The following is a 24,609-nucleotide window of genomic DNA, read 5'->3' on the forward strand; positions in this document are numbered from 1 at the left end:
ATCCTAACTTCTAAATTCCACTGAGTACAGGCCCAAAGCTACCAAATGCTCCTCATATGTTAACCCCTTCATTCCCAGAATCATCCTTGTGAACCTCCTCTGGACTGTCTTCAATGACAACACATCCTTTCTGAGATAAGGGGCCCAAAACTGTTGACAATACTCCAAGTACGGCTTGACTAGTGTCTTATAAAGGTACGCTACTGTGTCGCTCTCAAGAGCATTATGGGTAAAATGTGGGCATATGGGAGTAGTTCAGTTAGGCAAACTAGTCAACATGGATGAGTTGGTCCAAAGGTACTGTTCTATTACCTTATGATGGACAGAGAAGCAAAGTTAATGTTTCAGGCCAAGGAGCCTTCATCAGCTGTGGCTTTTATGTGAGTGCTTGCTTTGTGCATTCACTTGAGAGTGATATAGGTTCTGACCACAACCTGAGTTCGCCACCCCCCCACCCCCCAAACACACCCACACTCTCAAGCTGTTTTCTTTCTACACAGAATGGGGAGCTGAAGCTGGCCGACTTTGGGCTGGCTCGAGCATTTGGGATACCTGTCCGATGTTATTCTGCTGAGGTAGGGGAGCAATTTAACTCAGTTTTTCTGGCGTCCAGTGTTATGTTGTTGCACTGTGGGGAGTTGTTATGCATATTTATTCCTTCTCATTCTCACAAGCCATACTGTTATCTCAGACACTTGGTGAGACTGGGAAGGGAGACCCTAAGAACTGAGAAGCAAAGAACCACAGATGCTGTAAATCAGAAATGAAAACGCAAAATACTGGAAATAGTCAGCAGGTCAAGCAGCATCTGTGGATAGAGTAAGAGGGGTAATATTTCAGGTCAATGGCTCTTTAGAACTGCAAACTGTTGAAAAATATGTATGTTCTGAGTAAGTGTCAAAAGGGTTTCCACAGATATCCTCCAACCTGTGGAACATTCCTAGCATACCCTGACCAGTTCTGAAACAAACTGAAAGAGCTGGTTATCTGAATTTGTTGAATTCGTTGAATTCGTTCTTGAGCCTTGTGAGTTGCAGTGTGCCCAAATGGAGGATGAGATATTGTTCCTCAAGATTGCACTGGAACAGTTTAAGGACCCAAAAAAGGTCAGACTGTTGAGGAGGAAAAGTTACAGATAATTGGAAGCTCATGGTCACTCTTGAGGACTGATTTTTTTCACGAAAGTAATAGAATGGGCCAAAAAGAGAGGCCAAAGTAAGTTAAAAAGTAAAAGTAAGTAAGTTAAAAGTTAAGCTGGAACGTTTAAATTAAAGTAGAAAATACCAGAAACACTCAGCAGGTCAAGCAGCATCTATGGAGAGAGAGAAAAACATTAAATGTTTCAGGTCAAAGGTGCTTCATCAGAACAGTTCTGAAACAGTTCTCCAGTGAGAGACCAAGCCAACAATATGTAATGGCAGAATATCGCTGATCTAAAGTACTGAAGGTAAAGCTGGTGACAATTCTGCATCTTCTTCCGCCATCTGACATGTTGGGCATTTACATGGCTTAGTGGATCAGCCCTTCTCTCAAAATATTGTTGATTCAAACCCAATTCTAGACATCTGGGTAGAAGCCTAGTGCACACTGAAGTACTGAGGGAGAGTCACACTCTCAGAGGGCCAGTACTGAGGGAGTGCTGCACTGTTTGAGAAATACACTGCTGAGGGAGCACCGCACTGTTGGCAGTACTGGGGGAGCACCACACAATCTGAAGGGCATTACTGAGGGAACGCTGCAGCGTCAGAGGGGCAGTACTGAGGGAAAGCCGCACTGTCAGAAGGGCATTACTGAGGGAGCGCTGTACAGTCAGAGGGTTGGTACTGAGGGAATGCCGCAGCGTCAGAGGGTTGGTACTGAGCGAGTGCCGCACAGTCAGGGAGGTACTGAGGGAGCACCATCCTGTAAGAGGTGCGGTCCTGAGGGTGTGCTGCACTGTCAGAAATGCAGTACTAAGTGAATACCACGTTGTCTGAGAGATGCAGTACTAAGGGGGTTCCGTACCACAGGGGCTGCAGCCTTTCACACAGGTGGTTAACGTAGACACCTTCTTAAGCTGACAGTTAAGTTCCTGTGAAGAGCATTTGCATTTTCTCACCTGACATGAGGAAGATGAATGGTTGATATGATCTGTACTACCTTCTGCCTGTTGTAGGTGGTGACGCTGTGGTATCGCCCTCCAGATGTACTGTTTGGTGCCAAACTTTACTCAACGTCTATCGACATGTGGTCAGCAGGTTGCATATTTGCAGGTAACATAGAGCATTCTTCAACTCTGCCTTGTCTGCCCACCTCTGCTCAATTAACATTTCTCATCTCCCATGATGCTGAATAGGCAAGTCTAGCCCATGTGCTGCAAGTGGCTGGAGTGTGGTACAGAATGTTCAAGTCACCCTGTTAATGTTACTTAATATTAGTGCCTCAGCAGTTATCATTGATTTACAGCCCTAAATCAAACAACTCATTGCTTTTAATGAATTTCAATGAATTTCTGGTCGGGTAATGGTGGAAGGAAGGACATACAGATCAGGTTAAGAACATTGGAGAACTGATAGGCTGAAGCATATTTATTTCAATGCACGGAGTATTACGAGTAAGGCAGATATAGATCTGATGGAGAGGGATGTAAAGAGGTGAGGGAGCTGAATTACTGATCAGGACGAATGTCACAGTGTTGCCTGGAGGGCTTAGTGAGGTAATTATGGATAATGCTCATGACTCACGAGAGTCAGTGATTCCCAGGTCACTTGGGTCAAAGGTCCATGCGAGTACAGAGTCAAGGCCACAGTCGAAGATGAGCAATTCTGGTGGTGAAGTCAGCAGGGATTGAGAAGGCGAGTAATTTGCAGTTCGACATGTTTCGAGTTGGAGATCCATATGGGTGGGAGTCATGAGGACCTGTCACACCCTCAGCCCCAGATTGCCAGGGTCAGAGGTCCATTCAAGTCAGGAAGTTGAAGCCTGAATATCAAACCCATGATCGATGAGTCCTGGAGTCAAGGCATGAAGGTCAAACCCATGATCAGCAAGTCCTCGAGTCGAGGTCCAAGGGTCAAACACATGATTGGCGAATCTGGGGTGGATATTCAGAGGTGGACGAAGTCCAGAGGAAAAGCCAAAGGTTGAAGTCCAGAGCTCGGAGAGTCCAGAGGTTGAGGCTCTAAGATCAGGTCTGTGAGTCTGGGCCAAGGACTGGAAGTTGGTGATTGACCCGATGTTGAGAGTCTAGGCCAAGATCTGGAGACCCAGTGGCGGCATATCCTGAAGTTGGAGGCCTAAGTGTGCGTGAGAGGGTCAGTGGCTGGGAGCATGGGAAAGGGGCTTGTTTTGCTGCTGCTATTCTACCGAACATTGTGGGCATGTAACGTTGGCTAAGGAATGTGTGGCGAACCTGTGGGTTGCACTCAGCACAGCCTTGGTTGTAAACACAAATGACACATTTCACAGTCTGTTTTGATATACATGTGATAAATAAATCTGACTAGAATCTGAATAAGGGAGGTATAATCACAAAGTTGGGGTTATACTACCATTGGCCTCCCAACAGCCGCTGGGGGATAGAGGAGCAGATATGAAAATGGATTATGGAAATTTCTTTTAAAATGGTACTGTTTCAGTGGGTGATTTATTTCCCCAATATTGATTGAGACTCCCTTGGTGCTAGAAACTTAGATGGGGCAGAATTTGTTCTGTACATCCAGGAAGGTTTAGTGATACAGAATGTAGGCAATCCAACGAGGGAATGGTCTGTACTTGATCATGTATTGGGAAATGAACCAAGCCAGATCAGAGTTTCAGTGGAAGAAGATTTTGGGCACAATAATGAAGTTTTCGGAATTCAAAAGAAGTGCTTAATTGGGAAAAGGCTAGTTATCAGGCAGAAACCGGGGAGAGTAAATTTGGAGAGATTGTTATTGGGAAAGTCAACATTTGAAATGTTAGAGACATACAAAGACCAGCTAGTTAGAGGTCAAAGCCAACTTGTTCATGTGAGGAAGAAAGATGAGGATGATGAGGGGTGTTGCAAATTGAAAGACATATAAGGTTTAGGAATCTGAATTTAAATGGGGGACTTAAAGGGTATAACGGAAGCAGGAGAGGACTTAAACAGGGGATCAGGAGGACTGAAAAGTGGCCTTAATCCTTAGCAGGTGGCATTAAGGAGAATGCCAAGGTATTTTATGTATATATTAAAACCAAGAAGGTACCTAAGGAGAGGGTAGGACCTTTCAAAGACAAAATAGGTAATTTGTGCCTGGAGCCAGGGGATGAGGGTGAGGTACTAAAGGAGTAGTTTCCATCAGTACTCACCAAGGACAAGGACATTGAGGTTAGCAAGGAGGAGATGTTGAATATCTTGAAGTGAATTAAGGTGGATAAGTCCTTAGTGACTATTAGAATCTATTCCTGGTTATAGAGAGAGGGAAGAGGGGGGATTGCTAGGCCTTGACAGAGATATTTTTATCCCTTCAGTGACCGTGGTGGGGGGGGGGGGCAAGTCCAGAGTACCAGCGTACCAGAGAATAGCCAATGTTGTTTGTCTGTTTAAAAAGCTAAGAAGGGGAATAGAAACAGACCAGTAAATTGTACACTAGTGAGACTTATCCCAGTGGTAGAGAAGTTATTGGAGAGAAGATTTTTAGGGAAAGGAACTAGCTGCATCCAGAAAGGCGTGGACTTGCTAGGGATAGTTAGCATGGCTATATGGAAGGTCTTACAAACATGTTTGTATCTTTTTGAGGAGGTACGTAGTTCAGTGCATGGAAGTTCCAATGAGAGAGTGTGTGATACTTGTTCTGAGACAGGGCAGGCAACAGAAGTTTCTGTAGGTGAACACCTTGCATATAATGAGCCCAGTGCCATTATTTTCAAAGTAAATCTGCAAAAAGATAGGACTTGTCTGTGGATTGAGATTTTAAATTGGAGAAAGGCCAATTTTGATGTTATGAGAAAGGAGTGGCTTTTTTTTTTGGCAGAGATGTACTTGTTAAGCGGATACTTTCAAAAGTGAAAATTTGAGTTTACAAAGCTTGAACGTGCCTGTCAGAATAAAAGGTAAAGATAACAGGTGTCAGGAACCTTCACTTTCAAGAGATATTGAGGCCCTGGTTAAGAGGGAAAAAAAGAGGTGCGTAGCAGTTATGGACAGGTAGAAATAAATGAGGTGCTTATAGAGTATAAGAAATGCAAGAGTTTTGGGGGAAGTTACCAGAAAAGTTGATGAAGGCAAGGCGGTGAATGTTGTCTACATGGACTTTTAAGGCATTTGATAAGGTCCTACGTGGGAGGTTGGTCAAGATCAAGATGGGAGGTTGGCTGCAGTGGTCAGTGCTATGTGTGTTGTTTGTCATCTATATCAACGATCTGGATGATAATGTGGTTAACTGGATCAGTAAATTTGCAGATGATACCAAGATTGGAGGTGTAGTGGACTGTGATAAAGGCTATCATGGCTTGCAGTGGGGTCTGGACCAGCTGGGAAAATGGGCTGAAAAATGGCAGATGGAATTTAATGTAGAAAAATGAGACATGTTGCACTTCGGGGGGAGACATGTTGCACTTCTGTAACACGAGTAGGTCTTACAGAATGAACAGTAGGCCACTGAGGGGTGTGGTAGAACAAAAGGATCTGGGAATACTGGTCCATAATTAATTGAAAATGGCGTCACAGGTAGATTGGGTCATAAAAAGATGTTTTAGCACATTGGCCTTCATAAACCAAAGTATTGAGTGCAGGAAATGGGATGTTATGTTGAAGTTATCTAAGACATTTTTGAGGCCTAATTCAGAGTATTGTGTGCAGTTTGGTCACCTACCTACAGGAAAGATGTAAGCAAGAATGAAAGAGTACAGAGAAAATTTACAAGCATTTTGCCGGAACTGGAGAATATGAGTTAAGTAGAAAGATTCAACAGGTTAGGACTTTATAGCTTGGAACATAGAAGATTGAGAAGAGATTTGATCGAGGTATACAAAATTATGAAGGATATAGATAGGATAAGTGCAACCAGGCTTTTTCCATTGAGGCTGGTGGGACTACAACTAGAGGTCATGGGTTAAGGATGAAAGGTGAAAAGTTTAAGGGGAACATGAGGGAAGCCTTCACTTAGAGGATGGTGAGAGTATGGAACGAGCTACCAGCGCAAGTGGTATATGCAAACTTATTTCAACATTTAAGAGAAGTTTTGAATAGGTAAATAGAAGCAGGAAACAGAGATAACAGAGTTGGTGATTGGCAAAAGAATTGTAGATAAGACAATGACAAAATATTGTCAATGTTAATAACATCAGCAAATGTAAGGGACATCCTTTGGACTGGACAGCAACTGTGGTGAGAGAAGCAGTTTGTGGTTCCAGGTAACCAATTGGCATGAATACCAGGGGGAGTAGTGGAGGCAGATATAATAACATTTAGGAGACATTTAGATGGGTTAATGTTGTCACGTGTACCAAGGTATAGTGAAGGAATTTAATTTGTATGCCATGTAGATCATTTAATTACACAGTGCACTGAAGTAGTGCAGAATATGATAACAGATTGCAGAATCAAGTTGCAGTTATAGAAGAAGTGCAGTGCAGGCAAACAATAAAAGACAACGGCAATTATAAGGTAGATTGTGAGGTTGAGAGTATCTTATCGTACTAAAGGACATTTCAATTGCCTGATAACAGCAGGGTAGAGGCTTGGTGGTAGCTTATAGGGTCTTGTATCTTCTGCCTGATGGGAGAGGGTGAAGAGAGAATGTCTCAGATGGATGGGATCTTTAATTATGGTGACTCTTTACAATTCTTCACTGTGGAAGACACTAGCAGTACGCCAGAAATGTGAGAGTGTCATGAGGCAGAAGTCAGTGTAGTTGCTATTACTAAGGAGAAGGTATTAGGGAAGCTGGAAGGTGTGGAGGTAGATAAGCCACCTAGACCTGGACCAAATGGACTACACTCCAGGGTTCTGAAAGAGGTAGCTGAAGAGATTGTGGAGGTATTAGTAACGATCTTTAAAGAATCACTAGATTCTGGAATGGTTCCAGAGGACGGAAAAATTGCAGATGTTACTCCACTCTTCAAGAAGGGAGAGAGGCAGAAGGAAGGAAACTATAGGTCAGTTAGTCTGACCTCAGTGATTGGGAAGATGTTGGAGATGATTATTAAGGATGGGGTCTCAGGGTACTAGGAGACAAGCAATAAGGCTTACACCAGAAGTGAGCAGCAAATTCTACAAAGTGAGTTTGAACAACGTTTCAAATATACTAAACTGAAGCCTGCAGATATCCACCGAAGAACTTATACAGCAGAAAAGATAACTCCCGTGGGAATGACATTTGTAACAGAAAAATACAACAACCAACAAGCCACATTGGGTTTGTATGTGGTAAAACCGGGACAGACAGCATTATGGGGCTGTGATTGGCTGAGACAATTACTACTTGATTGGAGATCCATCCACCATTTGCAATAGAGTCAACTGAATACAAATTAAGAAAGGTACTGGATGATGCCACAGCAGTGTTCTAGGATGGCATTGGAAAACTCAGACATGTCGAGGGTAAAATACTGTTAAATGAAAATGCCACACCCAAGTTTCACTAAGCCTATCTTTTTCCTTATACCGTCCTTGATAAAGTAGCCAGTGTGCTAGATCACGGGAAGGCTAAAGGAATTCTTTCCAAGGTTGAGTTGAGCCTATGAGCAATGCCAGTGGTCCCAGTAGCTAAGAAGAATGATGGGTCTATAAGGATTTATGGTGATTTTAAGGTCACCATCAACCCAGTACTGAAAGTAGATCAATACCCTCTGCCCAGGATAGAGAATATCTTTCCAAATCTTTTGGGAGGGAAGCATTTCAGCAAAGTGGACTTAGCTGAGGCCTCCTACAGATGGAGATGGAAGAATGGTCCTAAGTGTTTCTCACCATAAACACTCAGAAAGGGCTTTACCATTATAATAAGTTTACTTTTGGAGTAGCATCTGCACCTGCACTTGCACTCTGGCAGAAAGCTATGGACTGGGTGCTGCAAGGCTGTGTATGATTAATTCATTGTTACCGGTAAGGATGACGAGGAATGTCTCCAAAATCTCAAGTTAGTGTTAAAAAGATTAGAAGATTATGGGCTCAGAACATGATGCAATGAGTGTGAATTCTTTAAACCAACCAGCACTTACTATGGTTGCACATTGATGCACAAGGATCATACAAGTGTGCTGAGAAATTTCAAGTAATGGTGGATGCCCCAAGGACAAAGAACATGTCACAGTTGCAGTCCTTTTTAGGATTTGTCAATTACTATAAAAGGTTCCTGCCAAACCTGGCTACTGTACTCCACCTGCTGAACTCATTACTGTAGATTGGAAAGAAATGGCAATATGAGGTGGCTTTCTAAGAGGCAAAGGAAATTGCGACATCAGACACTAAACTCACACATTATGCTCTATATTGTCCTGTGAGATTATGAACAGATGGACTGAGTATATTCAGGAATTGTTTGAAGATGATCGAGGCGAAAAACCAGAAATTAAGAAAAATATTGAAGGTCCAAGTATTTTAAAATCTGAAGTTCATAATGCAATATATAAGATGAAGAAAGGAAAGGCAGCGGGTCCTGATGAATTAGTAATAGAACAAATTATCGCCCTTGAAAATTATGGAATTGAAAGACTTACTGATTTAATCAATGACATTTATGAGACTGGAATAGTACCAGAAGAGGTGAAAAAAAATCAGTATTTATCACTCTTCCTAAGAAACCTGAAGCAATAGAATGTGAATTACATAGGACCATAAGTTTAATGAGTCATATCACCAAGATACATCCAAGAATTTTGATGACAAGAGCTAAAAGTAAGATACAAGCTGAAATAGGTAAAGAACAATGTGGTTTTGTGAAAGTCAAAGGTACAAGAAACACAATATTGATGTTAAGGATACTATCAGAATGAGCTATTCAAGTGCAAAAAGATTTGTTTGTTTTATCGACTACACAAAAGCATTTGATAAAGTGAAGCACAATAAGTTATTTGAAATATTACAGGAAACTCTAGATCTAGGTTTGAAAGACCTCCGCCTAATCGGAAATCTGTACTGGGAACAAACTGCTGCTGTAAGAATAGATGGAGAAGTGAGTCAGTTTACGAAAATCAAGAGAGGTGTTAGACAAGGGTTTATTTAATGTGTACAGTGAAACAATATTACAAAAAATAAGAGACATCTTAGGAATCAAAGTTGGTGAAAACATCAATAATTTCAGATATGTGGATGACACTGTGTTAATTGCAAGTACGGAGGAAGAACTACAAAACTTAATTGATATAGTTGTTGAAGAAAGTGCAAAAATGGGTCTGTCTATCAATTGCAAAAAATACAGAATGTATGGTGATATCCAAAAAGAAGGAGAATCCTATCCGCAGGTTGAGAATAAACGGGGAAGACATAAAACAAGTACAGAACTTCTGCTACTTAGGAAGCTGGGTGACATCAGATGGCAGGTGCGGCATGGACATCAAAAGAAGAATAGGGATGGCAAAAGACACCTTTACGAGAATGAAGAATATGCTGACAAATACTAAACTAGGCATGACAACCCACCTCAGAGTACTGAAATGTTACATCTATCCAGTTATGTTATATGGCTCAGAATGTTGGTCAATATCTAGTAACATGAAAAAACTAATTGAAGCAGCAGAGATGTGGTTTTTGAAGAGGATGCAAAGAATATCGTGGACGAAACAAATATCTAATGAGGATGTCATGAACAGAGCAAACACAATAAGAGAATGTATGAGATCATGAAAAGGCAATGTAATTTCATTGGATATGTGATTAGGAAAGAGGGATTAGAATGAACAGTAATTATGGGAAAGATTGAAGGGAAGAAAGCAAAAGGAAGACAAAGACAAACGATGATGGAGACAGCAGCCAGAGAACTGGAAATGAATACCAATGAATTGATCCACTTGACCCGAAACAGGAGTGTGTGGGCCATGGCTGTCAAAGCTTAAACTAGGCATGGCACCTGATGATGATTGTCCAGTGAAGCTTGACTGTGATGCTTTGCATTATGGTATAAGTGCAGACATGTCACATGCTATGAGTGACGGAAGTGAACGACCCATTCGCATCACATTCACTTACTGCTGCAGAGAAAAGTTATGCACAGATTGGCAGAGAAGCCTGGAGTCTGGCTTGGGTTGTAAAACCTTTCAACCGCGACTTGTGTGGGAGAGAGTTACTAATCATCAACCTTTGGTGTCCATTTTCTATCCACAGAATGGTGTTACACTAACAGCAGCAGCACAAATACAGAGATGGGCTCTGTTTCTTGGAGAACACAATTACAAAATCGAATTCAAGAGGACAAGTAATCATGGATTATGATGGATTGTCCCGTTTACCCTTGGTAAAAGAAATACCTGAAAAATTTACAAAAGAGGACACTCCTCTTGACATATTCTCCTTAATACAAATCAAACATTTCCCTATAATGGCGGAGAATATTGGAACGGAAACCAGAAAAGACCCCACACTGTCTCAAGTCTATATGGCAACCCAAAATGGCTGGAATATACTGCAGAAATTCCAGTTCCCTCATTTTTACCAGCACGAGGATGAACTTGCCCTTGATGGGGGTTACCTTATGTGAGGATTGAGGGCTGTTATACCATCCAAGCCGAGAGCTAAAGTGTTCGAGGACCTTCATTCCAGCCATCTGGACATGGTTAATATGAAAGCGTTGGCTCAAATACTTGTCTGGTGGCCTGGGATAGATCAGCAGATTAATCACTGTTTGGGTACCAGCACACCCAGAAAATGTCAAGTGCAGCGCCTCTCCATCACTGGGAATGACCTCCATTGCCCTGACAGAGGATTCAGGTGGATCTTGCCAGACTATCATTGGAACAAATTTCTTGATAGTAGTGGATACAGCTACAAAGTGGCCAGAAGTGTTCCCAATAGCTGTTGAGAAGTGTCTTTTCAAGGACTGGTGTTCTGCAACACTTGGTCATTGACAGTGGACCACGGTTTGTTGCGGAACAGTTTTAGTCATTCCTACAAATGGCTTGACGGAAAGCTTTGTCCAGAATCTAAAGAATACTCTCCGAGTAATGTCAGCAGAACAAACTACACTGACACTATATTAGAAGCTTGCCACTTTCCTCCTTGCATATTACAATGCAGCACACTCCACAGCTAACAACTCATCAGCTATGCTGTTCCTGGTTCATCCCTTGCACTCATGCTTGGACCTGCTAAAACCCAACTCAAAAGGAGTATTGAGATACTCAGCAGGACAAACAGCTGAGACAAATTGAAAGCTCCCTAAATAAGAAGGTTGGATGTTTTACTTCTGGACACACAATCTTGGCAAGGGACTACAGAAATAATCAAAAGTGGGTACTTGGAAAAATTAAAGACAGAACTCGACCACTCTCTTACACAGTGGAGGTTACATTTGATATCATTTGGAGATAACACATCGATAAAGAGAACAGAGTCAATTGTTAGAAAGAAAGGTGTTCATAGCTGTCAGTGTTGTGTGTTGAATATTTCAGTAATGTTTAGGTAACCTTGTAAACATTTTGTTTGATTAAGCATTCTATGTTGTTTATATAATTCAGTTTGAGTTTTACACAGAGGTACGTGAATGGCATTTGTCTTTACGCAACAATCCATATGTGCATGCCTCACTGAAAGAGAAACTAAGCATGCACAAGTAAGCTGATTCCTGGTTTTTCTTCTGCTTGGTTTTAGAGTTACATAATATATCACATACTTGAGAATATTGTGAGCAGTTTTGGGCTCCCTATCTGAGAAAAGATGTGGTGGCATTGGAGGGGGGTCCAAAGGAGGTTCACAAGAATGAAAGGGTTAACATATGAGGTCTATTTGATAGCTCTGGGTCTGTACTTGCTGGAGTTCAGAAGAATGAGGAGGGATCTCATTAAAACCTATCAAATATTGAAAAGCTTAGATATGAGTGGATGTAGAGAGAATATTTCCTGTAGCAGGTGAGTCTAGGATCAGAGGACATAGTCTTAGAATAGAGAGACATCCATTTAGAACAGAGATAAGGAGGAATTTTTTTACCGGAGGGTGGTGAATCTTTCGAATTCATTGCCATGGACAATTGTGGAGGCCAAGTCATTCAGTATATTTAAAGCAGAGGTTGGTAGGTTCTTGATGAGTCAGTGTGTCAAAGTTGAAGGGGAGAATGCAGGAGAGTGGGATTGAGAGGGTTAATAATATATCAGCCATGATGGAATGGCGGAGCAGACTTGATGGGCAAAATGTCCTAACTCTGCTCCTATGTTTTATGTCTTGTTTAAGTCTTACCAAGGCAATAAGATGTGCAGACAGTCTATGGACTGGTTCCTGTGATGTGTTGAGCTATGTACATGGATAGGAAAGGTTCATAAGGATATGGGCCAAATGGAGGTGAGAAGGACCAACTTGGATGGGCACCTTGGTTATCCTGAACAAGTTGGACCGAAGGGCCTGCTTCCAGATTGTTTTACTCTTTGACTCTATTCAACCTTTGGCCAGTGACAATAAGTGAATTGTAATTTGGAACTTCAAAAATATTTAATTGGAGAGCTGTCTCAAAGTATTGGGGAAGAGCAGTCGGCTGAATGTTGTGTGTATAATGCTTTAACAAAAATTGAATCTTAACGTCCTCAAACCAATGTATGCAGGGTAAAACTAAATGACTGCCTGTGGACTGTGTTCCATAGTATCCCATTCGAAGGACAAGGAAGCTGGTGGAATGGTTGAGGCGGGAGTGAAGAGAAGAGAAAAAGATGAAGCAGACACAATCATAGAACAATACAGTACAAATTCAGTCCATCCAGTTAATGAAGTTCATGGTGCCCACCCAGTTAGTTCCAATTTGCTGTGTTCGGCCCATATCCATCGAAGCCCTGACCCTCCATGTACCTATCAAAGTGCTTCATAAATTATACTATTGTACCTGCCTCAACTACCTCCTCTACACTTTGTTCCATGCACTTGTCATTTTTGTGCGAAAAATATTACCACTCTTGCCCTGAACAGACGCCCTTAATTTTGGATTCCCCAACCACAGAGAAAAGTGTTGTCATCCATTTTATCCCTGCCCCTCATAATTTTATAAACCTCTATAAGGTTGCCCCCTCATTCTCCTATGTCCATGGGAATTAAGACCTAGCTTGGTCACCTCTCCCTATAACTCATACCTAGTCTTGGTAACATCCTCAAAAAATCTTTTCTTCACTCTTTCCAGTTTAACAAGGTACACAAAACTGTACACAGTACTCCATACAACACACACAAATTGCTGGAGGAACTCTGCAGGCCAGGCAGCATCTATGGAAAAAAGTACAGTCGACATTACTCCATACATGATCTCACCAATGACGTACAGCTGCAACATTTTGTCCCAACTCTTGTACATAAAGAATATAAAATTTTAATTTGATGGAAAGACAGTTGACCTGAAACTTGGACTTTGTTTCCTTCACAAGGAAATCCTACTGCAGGATTTATTATGCTGTTTTATTTCAGATTTTCAGAATCTGCAGTTGTGATTTTTATTGGACTGATTGATATTGCAAGCAAAATGCTGAACCAAACAAGCTTATCCTATGTGGGAATAAAGTGCCCTTTACTACATTTTCTGTAGTTTGTGAAGTGATTGGATTTGATATGAAATCTCCACAGCATTTCTGTTAACAAAATCTCCACAGCTTTTCTGGCGACAATGCGAGAGGGAGGATAGGCAGGTGATAGAGAAGGGACGCACTCAGACCAATGGTTTGAGATGTGTCTATTTTAATGCAATGAGTATTATGAACAAAGTGGGTGAACTTAGAGCGTGGATCAGTACTTGGAACTATGATGTTGTGGCCATTACAGAGACTTGGATGGCTCAGGGGCAGGAATGGTTATTTCGAGTGCCAGACTTTAGATGTTTCAGAAAGGACAGGGAGGGAGGCAAAAGAGGTGGGGACGTGGCACTGTTGATCAGAGATAGTGTCACGGCAGCAGAAAAGGAGGAACACATGGAGGGATTGTCTGCAGAGTCTCTGTGGGTAGAAGTTAGAAACAGGAAGGGGTCAATAACTCTACTGGGTGTTTTTTATAGACCACCCAATAGTAACAGGGACATTGAGGAGCAGATAGGGAGACAGATTCTGAAAAGTGTGATAATAACAGGGTTGTCGTGGTGGGAGATTTTAGTTTTCCAAATATCAATTGGCATGACCCTAGAGCGCGGGTTTTCGATGGGGAGGAGTTAGTTAGGTGTGTTCCAGAAGGTTTCTTGACACAATATGTAGATAAGCCTACAAGAGGAGAGGCTGCACTTGATCTGGTATTAGGAAATGAATCTAGTCAGATGTCAGATCTCTCAATGGAAGAGCATCTAGGAGATAGATATCACAATTCTATCTCCTTTGCCATAGCATTGGAGAGGGAAAGGAACAGACAAGTTAGGAAAGCATTTAATTGGAGTAAGGGGAAATATGAGGCTATCAGGCAGGAACTTGTAAGCATAAATTGGGAACCGATGTTCTCAGGGAAAAGTACGGAAGAAATGTGGCAAATGTTCAGAGGATATTTGCGTAGAGTTCTGCATAGGAATGTTCCAATGAGACAGGGAAAGGATGGTAGAGTACAGGAACAGTGGTGTTGTAAATCTAGTCAAGAAGAAAAGAAGAGCTTACGATAGGTTCAAAAAACTAGGTAATGACAGAGATCTGGAAGGTTATAAGGCTAGCAGCAGGAAGGAGCTTAAGAAAGAAATTAGGAGAGCCAGAAGGGGCCATGAGAAGGCCTTGGCGGTTAAGATTAAGGAAAACCCCAAGGCATTCTACAAGTATGTGAAGAGCAAGAGGATAAGACGTCAGAGAATAGAACCAATCAAGTGAGACCGTGGAAAAGTGTGTATGGAACCAGAGGAGATAGCAGAGGTACTGAATGAGTACTTTGCATCAGTTTTCACTATGGAAAAGGATCTTGACGATTGTAGGGATGACTTACAGCAGACTGAAAAGGTTGAGCATATAGATATTAAGAAAGAGGATGTGCTGGAGCCTTTGGAAAGCATCAAGTTGGATAAGTTCCTGGAACCGCACAAGGTGTACCCCAGGCTACTGTGGGAGGTGAGAGAGATTGTTGAACCTCTGGCAATGATCTTTACATCATCACTGGGGACAGGAGAGGTTCTAGAGGATTGGAGGGTTGTGGATGTTGTTCCATTATTCAAGAAAGGAAGTAGAGATAGCCCAGGAAATTATAGACCAGTGAGTCTTAATTCAGTGGTTGGTGAGTTGATGGAGAAGATCCTGAGAGGCAGGAGTTATGAACATTTGGAGAGGCATAATATGATTAGGAATAGTAAGCATGCTTTGTCAAGGGTAGGTCGTGCCTTACACGCCTGATTGAATTTTTTGAGGATGTGACTAAACACATTGATGAAGGCAGAGTAGCAGATGTAGTGTATATGGATTTCATCAAGGCATTTGACAAGGTACCCCATGCAAGGCTTAATGAGAAAGTAAGGAGGCATAGGATCCAAGGGGACATTGCTTTGTGGATCTAGAACTGGCTTGCCCACAGAAGGTAAAGAGTGGTTGTAGACGGATCATATTCTGCATGGAGGTAGGTGACCAGTGGCATGCCTCAGGGATCTGTTCTGGGACCCCTACTCTTCGTGATTTTTATAAATGACCTGGATGAATAAGTGGAGAGATGGGTTGGTAAATTTGCTGATGACACAAAGGTTGGAGGTGTTGTGGATAATGTGCAGGGCTGTCAGAGGTTACAGCGGGATATTGATAGGTTGCAAAACTGGGCTGAGAAGTGGCAGATGGAGTTCAACCTAGATAAGTGTGAGGTGGTTCATTTTGGTAGTTCAAATATGATGACAGAATATAGTATTAATGGTAAGACTCTTGGCTGTGTGGAGGATCAGAGGGATCTTGGGATCTGAGTCCTTAGGACACTCAAAGCTGCTGTGCAGTTTGTCTCTGTGGTTAAGAAAGCATACGGTGCATTGGCCTTCATCAAATGTGGCATTGAGTTTAGGAGCTGAGAGGTAATGCTGCATCTATATAGGACCCTGGTCAGACCCCACTTGGAGTACTGTGCTCAGTTCAGGTTGCCTCACTATAGGAAGGATGTGGAAAACATAGAATGGGTGCAGTGGAGATTTACAAGGATGTTGCCTGGATTGAGGAGCATGCCTTATGAGAATAGGTTGAGTGAACTTGGCCTTGTTTCCTTGGAGCGACGTAGGATGAGAGGTGACCTGATAGAGGTGTATAAATTGATGAGAGGCATTGATTGTGTGGATATTCAGAGGCTTTTTCCCAGGGCTGAAATGGCTAGCATGAGAAGGCACAGTTTTAAGGTGCTTGGATGTAGGTACAAAGATGTCAGGCGCAAGTTTTTTACGCAGAGAGTGGTGAGTGCGTGGAATGGGCTGCAGCGACCGTGGTGGAGGCAGATACAGTGGGATCTTTTAAGAAACTCCTGGACAGCTACATGGAGCATAGAAAAATAGAGGGCTGTGGGTAACCCTGGGTAATTTCTAGGGTAAGGAAATGTTCAGCAGAGCTTTATGGGCAGAAGGGTCTGTATTGTGAGTTTTCTATGTTTCTAAATCATTTCTGTTTCAGAGTTGGCAAATGCTGGAAGGCCTCTATTCCCTGGGAATGATGTAGATGATCAGCTGAAGAGAATTTTCCGATATCCTTTTAAAATTCCATGCCTTTAGCTACATGTGGAAGATTTCAGCAACGTACTCTGCAATGGGGTCGTGCACCAGCGATCTGAGTTCAGTTCTGCCATTGTCTGTAAGGAGTTTGCCCATTCTCCATGTGACCTCATGAGTTTCTTCTGGATGATCTGGTTTCCTCCCACATTCCAAAGACACATGGTTTTGTCTTTGGAAAAAAGATTCCATGGTTATACTTGGACATCGCTGGCCTGTTACTGTGCTGTATCTCTAAGTAAGACAAAACACCCTGAGTAAAAGAAATCATTCTGAAGCTGGAGGACGGCTAGTACAGGTTTTGAGAAGGATTTTAAAGGAGGCCGATAAGAGGAGAGTGGTCATGGGGCTTGTTGCACTTAAGGGGTGATCAGAGAGCAGAACTGATAGTATTGGCTCAAAAAGCTAGCTACACTTAAAGTTAATAAATCACTGGTCTGGGGAAAAATATCCTAAGTTGCCAAAGGAGATTAGGGTGGAATTGCAGAGATATTGACCATAGTCTTTCTGACTGTGTCAAAAGACAGGAGGTATAATGTTACACCCATGTTCCAGAAGGGTGTAGGGATAAGCCAGAAACTGCAGGTCAGTTAGCATAACCTTGTCACTGGGAAAATGTAGGTATGATAATCAGAGGCAGAAGTCTGCGTCACTGGGGCAAAAGTTGCTTGGTTGATTGTTAAATGTGTAGTGTGTTCAAATAACAGGATAGTTTTTTTTGGTGGGAAAACGAGATAAGTACAGTTGACTTGGTACATGTGGCATTCATGTATGACCATCAAAACCTTATTACTATTCCACTCGCTCTCTCACTCTGCCCACCCTTTTTGTTTGCTCTGTCTGCTAAAACTCACCCCTACTCCCCATTATCTTCCACACCTTGTCCTCATTACTCTCAGCTCCCTGAACTTTCCTTGACACTTTCACCTTGCTGGGAACCCCAACAGAGGAACAGTGGCCGACTATGACCAAGCTTCCCGATTACAAGGTGAGTGCAAGTTTCTCTGCAATTGTCTGCCTTCTTCTCCCTGACCAGGCAGAATTGAAGAGTGATCTTATGCTGAGCTCTGTCATGAAGGGATGTGTCCGATGTTAAACAGACCATGCAAACATTTTAAGATGGATTAGACACATGGATAAACAGAGCTCATGAACTGGAAAGGTGGGGCTTAGGATGAGAACATAGAATAGTACAGCACAGTATGGGTCCTACAGCCAATGATGTTGTGCCACCCTTTTAATCCACTCCAAGATCAATCTAATCCTTCCCTCTTATATTGCCCTCCATTTCTCTTTCATCCATGTGCCTATCTAAAAGTCTCTTAAATGTCCCTTACGTACCTGACACCTGACAGTGTGTTCCATGCACCCACCATTCTTGGATAGTTTTAGGCCAGAAGTAATTTACTTTATACTTTATTGTCGCCAAACAATTGATACTAGAACGTACGATCATCACAGCGATATTTGATTCTGCGCTTTCCGCTCCCTGGATTACAAATCGATAGTAAATATTAAAAATTTAAATTATAAATCATAGATAGAAAATAGAAAAATGGAAAGTAAGGTCGTGCAAAAAAACCGAGAGGCAGGTCCAGATATTTGGAGGGTACGGCCCAGATCCGGGTCAGGATCCGTTCAGCAGTCTTATCACAGATGGAAAGAAGCTGCTCCCAAATCTGGCCGTACGAGTCTTCAAGCTCCTGAGCCTTCTCCCGGAGGGAAGAGGGACAAAAAATGTGTTGGCTGGGTGGGTCGTGTCCTTGATTATCCTGGCAGCACTGCTCCGACAGTATGTGGTGTAAACTGAGTCCAAGGATGGAAGATTGGTTTGTGTGATGTGCTGCGCTGTGTTCACGATCTTCTGCAGCTTCTTCCAGTCCTGGACAGGACAACTTCCATACCATTTTGTGATGCACCCTAGAAGGATGCTTTATACGGTGCATCTATAAAAATTAGTGAGGGTTTTAGGGGACAGGCCAAATTTCTTTAGTTTTCTCAGGAAGTAAAAGCGCTGGTGGGCCTTCTTGGCAGTGGACTGTGCTTGGTTGGACCAAGTCAGGTCGTTTGTGATATTGACTCCGAGGAACTTGAAGCTTTTGACCTGTTCCACTTGCGCACCACCGATGTAAATGGCGTTGTGTGGTCCACTACTCCTTCTGAAGTCAACAACCAATTCCTTTGTCTTGCTGACGTTGAGGGATAGGTTATTGTCTTTGCACCATGCCACCAAGTTCTTAATTTCCTCTCTGTACTCAAACTCATCATTACCCGAGATACGTCCTACAATTGTTGTGTCATCAGCAAACTTATATATTGAGCTTGATGGAAACTTGGCTACACAATCATGGGTGTACAGTGAGTACAGCAGGGGGCTGAGTACACAGCCTTGTGGGGCACCGGTGCTCAGAGTGATTGTAGAGGAGAACTTGTCCCCTATTTTTACAGCCTGGGTCCTGTCTGTGAGGAAGTTGAAGATCCAGCTGCAGATCTGAGTGCTAAGGCCCAGGTTCCGGAGCTTAGGAATCAGTTTATTTGGAATGATGGTATTAAAGGCAGAGCTGTAGTCAGTGAAAAGGGCCAGAGAGATGGCATCTGCCGTTGATCTGTTGCTCCGGTAAGCGAATTGCAAAGCGTCAAGGTTGACCGGTAGGCTGTGGTTGATGTGTGCCATAACCAATCGCTCGAAACACTTCATAGCAATTGATGTCAGAGCCACAGGTCGATAGTCATTCAGGCATGCCACCTTGCTCTTCTTCGGCACTGGGATTATTGTTGCCTTCTTAAAACACGAGGGGATCTTAGACTGATGCAAGGAGGAGTTGAAGATGTCAGCAAACACTCCAGCTCGCTCGCTTGCACAGGCCTGGAGAACCCATCCTGGGACGCCATCTGGGCCCATTGTCTTCCTTGGCAGATGAATTGCAGATAAATTGGCTGAATGTGGCAGATGATAATCTAAATCCAATATGGGGGAATGTGATACCCTTTGGCAGAGAGTGAAAAACAGTAGGAATAGTTGGGTTTGTGTATGCATGAATCTTTGAAAGTAGCTACAAAAAAAAACAAGTGCTGGAGAAACTCAGTGGATGAGGCAGCATCTGTGGCAAGAAATAGACGTTCGACGGTTTTGGTAGAGGCCCTCCAGCTGGACTGACAGATAAATGGGAGGTGGCCAGTAAAAAGAGGTAAGGGGAAGGGTGATTGGTGGATCGAGCTGGCAGGTGATAGATCTAGGTGAAGTGGGGTTCATTGGCAGATGGAGTTATGTGAGAAGGGAAAGATGGAGGTAGCGATAGAGTCTGGGAAGTGATAGGCGGGGGCAACAAAGCACTCTAACAACTTGATTTTGTTCCAACTCTAACTCTTGTGTTTCCTTAAAGGCAGGCCTTGTTGAGAAGACATTCGTAAGTAGAGGTTAGAGTACAATACAGGTGTCTCCCGCTTTTCGAACGTTCGCTTTACGAAGCCTCACTGTTATGAAAGACCTACATTAGTTACCTGTTTTCGCTAACAGAAGGTGTTTTCACTGTTACGAAAAAAGGCAGCGCGCGAGAAAAAGCAGCGCGCACCCCAAGCAGACACTCCTCCCCCGGATTCGGAACTGCATTCTAGCCGGCATTGCTTAAACACGTGCCTGTGAGCAGCCATTAGCAAGATGAGTTCTAAGGTATCGGAAAAGCCTAAAAGAGCTCGTAAGGGTGTTACACTTAGCGTAAAACTAGACATAATTAAGCGTTTCGATCGTGGTGAACGAAGTAAAGACAAAGTGAGTTTGGCTTTGGACATTGTGATGTTGAAGAGGTTTTGGCATCCTGTGACCAAGAGCTGATAGGTGAAGAGCTGATGCAATTGGAAGAGGAAAGGATAACAATCGAAACCGAATGCAGTAGTGAACAGAGCGAAAGTGAAATCGTCCAGGAACTGAACGTGAAGCAACTGCGTGAGATTTTCGCTGCAATGATAAAGTACAACTTTAATTTTGAAAGAGTACGTCGGTTTAGGGCATATTTGCAAGATGGTTTGAGTGCTTACAAAGAACTGTATGATAGTAAAATGCACGAGGCTCGCAGTCAATCATACTGTTGTTTTTCAAGCCTTCCACATTGGCCACAGCAGACGAACTTTGACCTTTGACATCGAGGCAGGCAGATGTAGAAGAAGATGACCTGCCTGCTCTAATGGAAACAGACGACGATAAGATGACACCTCAGTGTCCCACCACCCCAACCCCCGGGACACGGACAGATTCGCGGAGAATGCAGCAGTAGCCGGGGCACACCCAGCACATCTTTAAGAAAAAAAGCCGAAATAAACAAATAATTAATTAGGTGCCACCTGGCACATAAATGTCGGCCCAGATCAGAGGCAATTGCCGATTGTGTCGCCTCTGATCTGGGCCGCCATTTACGTGCCGAGCAGCACCTAACTAATTAGCTTGTTTATTTTGGCTTTTTTCTTAAAGACGTGCTGGGTGTGTCCCGGCTACCGCTGCACCACTGCATGCTTCGCGGATCGGGATCGGTTGGCGGCCGGGAGGTTGGGGACCACTGCACCACCCCAACCTCCAACGACTCAGCCTAACACACCATCATCAGTGTGCTTGGCGCTGTCTTCCCGATTCCAGTAAGTGATACTACACTGTACATACATTATTTCTACTTTATATAGGCTGTGTATTTTTATGTGTTATTTGGTATAATTTGGCAGCTTCAGAGCTTAAAGGTTACTGGAGAGAGTGTTTCTGCCGAGAGTGCTTGCGTGAGATTTTTGCTACGGAGAACAGTGCAGGCAATGATTGTAGAGAAGTATTTCTACTTTATATAGGTTGTGTATTTATCATATCATTTCTGCTTTTACTATATGTTACTGTTATTTTAGGTTTTATGTGATATTTAGCATGATGTGATAGGTTATTTTTGGGTCTGCGAAGGCTCACAAATTTTTCCCATATAAATAAATGGTAATTGCTTCTTCGCTTTACGACGTTCCAGCTTACGAACAGCTTCATAGGAATGCTGTACCTTCGGATGGCAGGGGAAACCTGTACTAGAGTAGCTGTATTGATCCAGTAGAAAATAATGGTGAGACCATAAATGATTAGAGCATCAGTTCTGGTCAGCATGAAGATCCTGAGTAAGGAGATTTACTGGAATGTTCCCAGTACCGATGGGTTTCAGCTGCAAGGTTCAACTGGAAAATCTAGAGTTCTTCCTGGAGTAAAGGAGGATGTGCAGAGATTTGATTGCAGCATGTACTGTACAATCTTTACTGGCTTAACTACAGGAAATAAAGGGATGCTGTTGCCATTAGTAGTTAGTTCAAGGACCAGGGTGATAGATATGTAATATTGGGAAAATGGTACATGGGAATTTCAAGGGGAAAATGTTTATCCGCAATACCATAAGACATAGGAGCAGAATTAGGCCATTTGGCCCATCGGGTTTGCTCCGCCATTCTATCATAGCTGATTTATTATCCCCCTCAGCTTCATTTCTCCTGCCTTCTCCAGGTAACCTTTGATACCCTTAGTAATCAAGAACGTATCAACCTCCACTTTAAATATACCCAATGACTTGGCCTCACAGTCGTCCGTAGCATTGAATTCCACAGATTCAGCACACTCCAGTGGAAGAAATTCTTCCTCATCTCTTCTAAATGGATGTTCTTGTATTTTGAGTCTGTGCCTTGTTCTAGACTTCCCAGTATAGGAAATATCCTCCCGAAGTCCACTTTCCCTAGGTCATTCAATATATTTCATAGTTTTAATGAGATCCCCCCCCCATCATTCTACCAAACCAGTAAAGGCCCCCTTTATTCACACTCTTTGCCTCCTGCCAGTGTGCTAATCTTCTATTCATGCTAGTATCTTTCCTGTAATATCATGGGCACTTACCTCGTTTCGCAGCCTCATTTGCGGCACCTTGAAAATCCAAATAAACAACATCTACTAACTCCTTTGTCTGTCCTGCCTGTTATTTCTTAAAATAATTCGAACTGGTTGGTCATGCAAAATTTCCCCTTAAGGAAACAATGCTGACTTTGGCCTACTTCATCATGCACAGCAAAACATCATCCCTAATAATGTATTCCAACATCTTCCCAACCACTGAAGTCCAGCTAAGTGCCCTATAATTTCCTATCGTTTACCTCCCTCCCTTCTTAAAGAGTGGAGTGACATTTGCAATTTTCCAATTCTCCGGAACTATTCCAGAATCTTGAGAAATTACTACCAATGCCTCCACAGTCTAATCACCTAACTGTTTCAAAACCCTAGCTGTAGTCCATCAAGCCAAGATGACTTATCTACCTTCAGACTATTCAGCTTCTCAAGCACCATCTCTGCTGTAATAGTGACTTCACTCACTTTTGTCATCTAAAACTCTCCAGTTTCTGGTATACTGCTGATGTCTTCCTCAGTGAAGACTGAAGCAAAAGTTTATTGAGTTTGTCTGCCATTTCTCTGTCCCCATTACTACTTCTCAATGTCATTTTCCAGTGGTCTGATATCCACTGTTGCCTCTTTCTTAATCTTTATAAATCTGAAAAATCTTTTCTGCTTTTTAGTTGCCTTCTGTTGTATTTAAAAGTTTTACAATCCTTTAACTTCCCAGTAAATTGTGTTATGTTTTGCTTTTATGCTTTGACTTCCCTTGTCAGCCACAGTTGCCTCATCCTCCCTGTAGAATACTTCTTTGAGATAAATTTATAATGCAACTTTTGAATTGCTTCCAGAACCTCCAGCCTTTGCTTTTCTGTGTCATCCCTGCTCGTGTCCCTTTCCAATCAACCTTGGCCAGCTCTCCTCTCGTGCCTCTGTAATTAATTTTACTCCATTGCATTACGGATACATCTGATTTTAACTTCTCCCTCTCAAACTGCAGGGTGAATTCTATTATAATATGATCACTATCTTCTAAGGGTTCCTCCGCTTAAGCTCCCTAATAAAAATCATGTTTATTACACAACACTCAACTCAGAATTGGCCTTTTTCCTGGTGGGCTCAAACATAAACTGCTATAAAAAGAAATCCTGCAGGCATTCGACAAATTCCTTCTCTTGGGATCCACTACCAACCTGATTGTTTTTAGCCGGAGGGTTAAAGGTCTGAAGGTACTAAGTCACCTGGACCAGATGGACTACACCTCAGGGTTGAAACTGTGGAGGCATGAGTAATGGTTTTTCATAAATCAGTAGCATGTTTCCTGAGGAAATTGTAAATGTCACTCCATTCTTCAAGAAGGAGGGGAGGCAGAAGAAAGGAAATTGTAGGCCAGTTAGCCTAACCTCAGTAGTTGGGATGATATTGGAGTCAGTTGTTAAGGATGAGGTTTCGGGGTACTTGGACCCACGTGATAAAGTAGGACAAAGTCAGCATGGTTCCCTTAAGGGAAAACCTTGCCTGACAAATCTGTTGGAATTCTTTAGGGAAATAGCAAGCAGAAGAGACAAAGCAGAATCAGTGGATGTTGTGTGCTTGGATTTCCAGAATGCCCTTTGACAAGCTGCCACACATGAGGCTGTTTCACAAGATAAGAGCCTGTTGTATTACAGCAAAGATGCTATTGTGGATAGACAGTGGCTGATTGGGAGGAGGGAAAGAGTGGGAACAAAGGGACCCTTTACTGATTGGTTTCACAGGGGTCGCTGTTTGTAACGCTTCTTTTTATGTTGTATGTCAATGATTTGGATAACGGAATTGATGATTTTGTGGATTTAAAAACGCAAACACGAGGAATTCTGCAGATGCTGGAAATTCAAGCAACACACATCAAAGTTGCTGGTGAACGCAGCAGGTCAGGCAGCATTTCTAGGAAGAGGTACAGTCGACGTTTCAGGTCGGGACTCTGTCCTGACGAAGAGT

At 42.7% G+C, this 24,609-nt stretch overlaps 1 protein-coding gene across 1 annotated transcript in view; it reads left to right on the forward strand.

Annotated features, from left to right (window-relative positions):
• The window catches only part of cdk5 (cyclin dependent kinase 5), a 76,972-nt gene that overhangs the window by 35,423 nt on the left and 16,940 nt on the right, over nt 1–24,609 (forward strand). The window contains exons 7-10 of the mRNA XM_072257134.1: nt 501–575; nt 2,156–2,252; nt 16,651–16,720; nt 17,673–17,733. Of these exons, the coding sequence (XP_072113235.1) occupies nt 501–575; nt 2,156–2,252; nt 16,651–16,720; nt 17,673–17,733 (303 nt within the window). The remainder of the gene's footprint in view (nt 1–500; nt 576–2,155; nt 2,253–16,650; nt 16,721–17,672; nt 17,734–24,609) is intronic.

Source organism: Mobula birostris, chromosome 1, assembly GCF_030028105.1.
Source record: "Mobula birostris isolate sMobBir1 chromosome 1, sMobBir1.hap1, whole genome shotgun sequence".
NCBI classification, from domain to species: Eukaryota; Metazoa; Chordata; class Chondrichthyes; order Myliobatiformes; family Myliobatidae; genus Mobula; species Mobula birostris.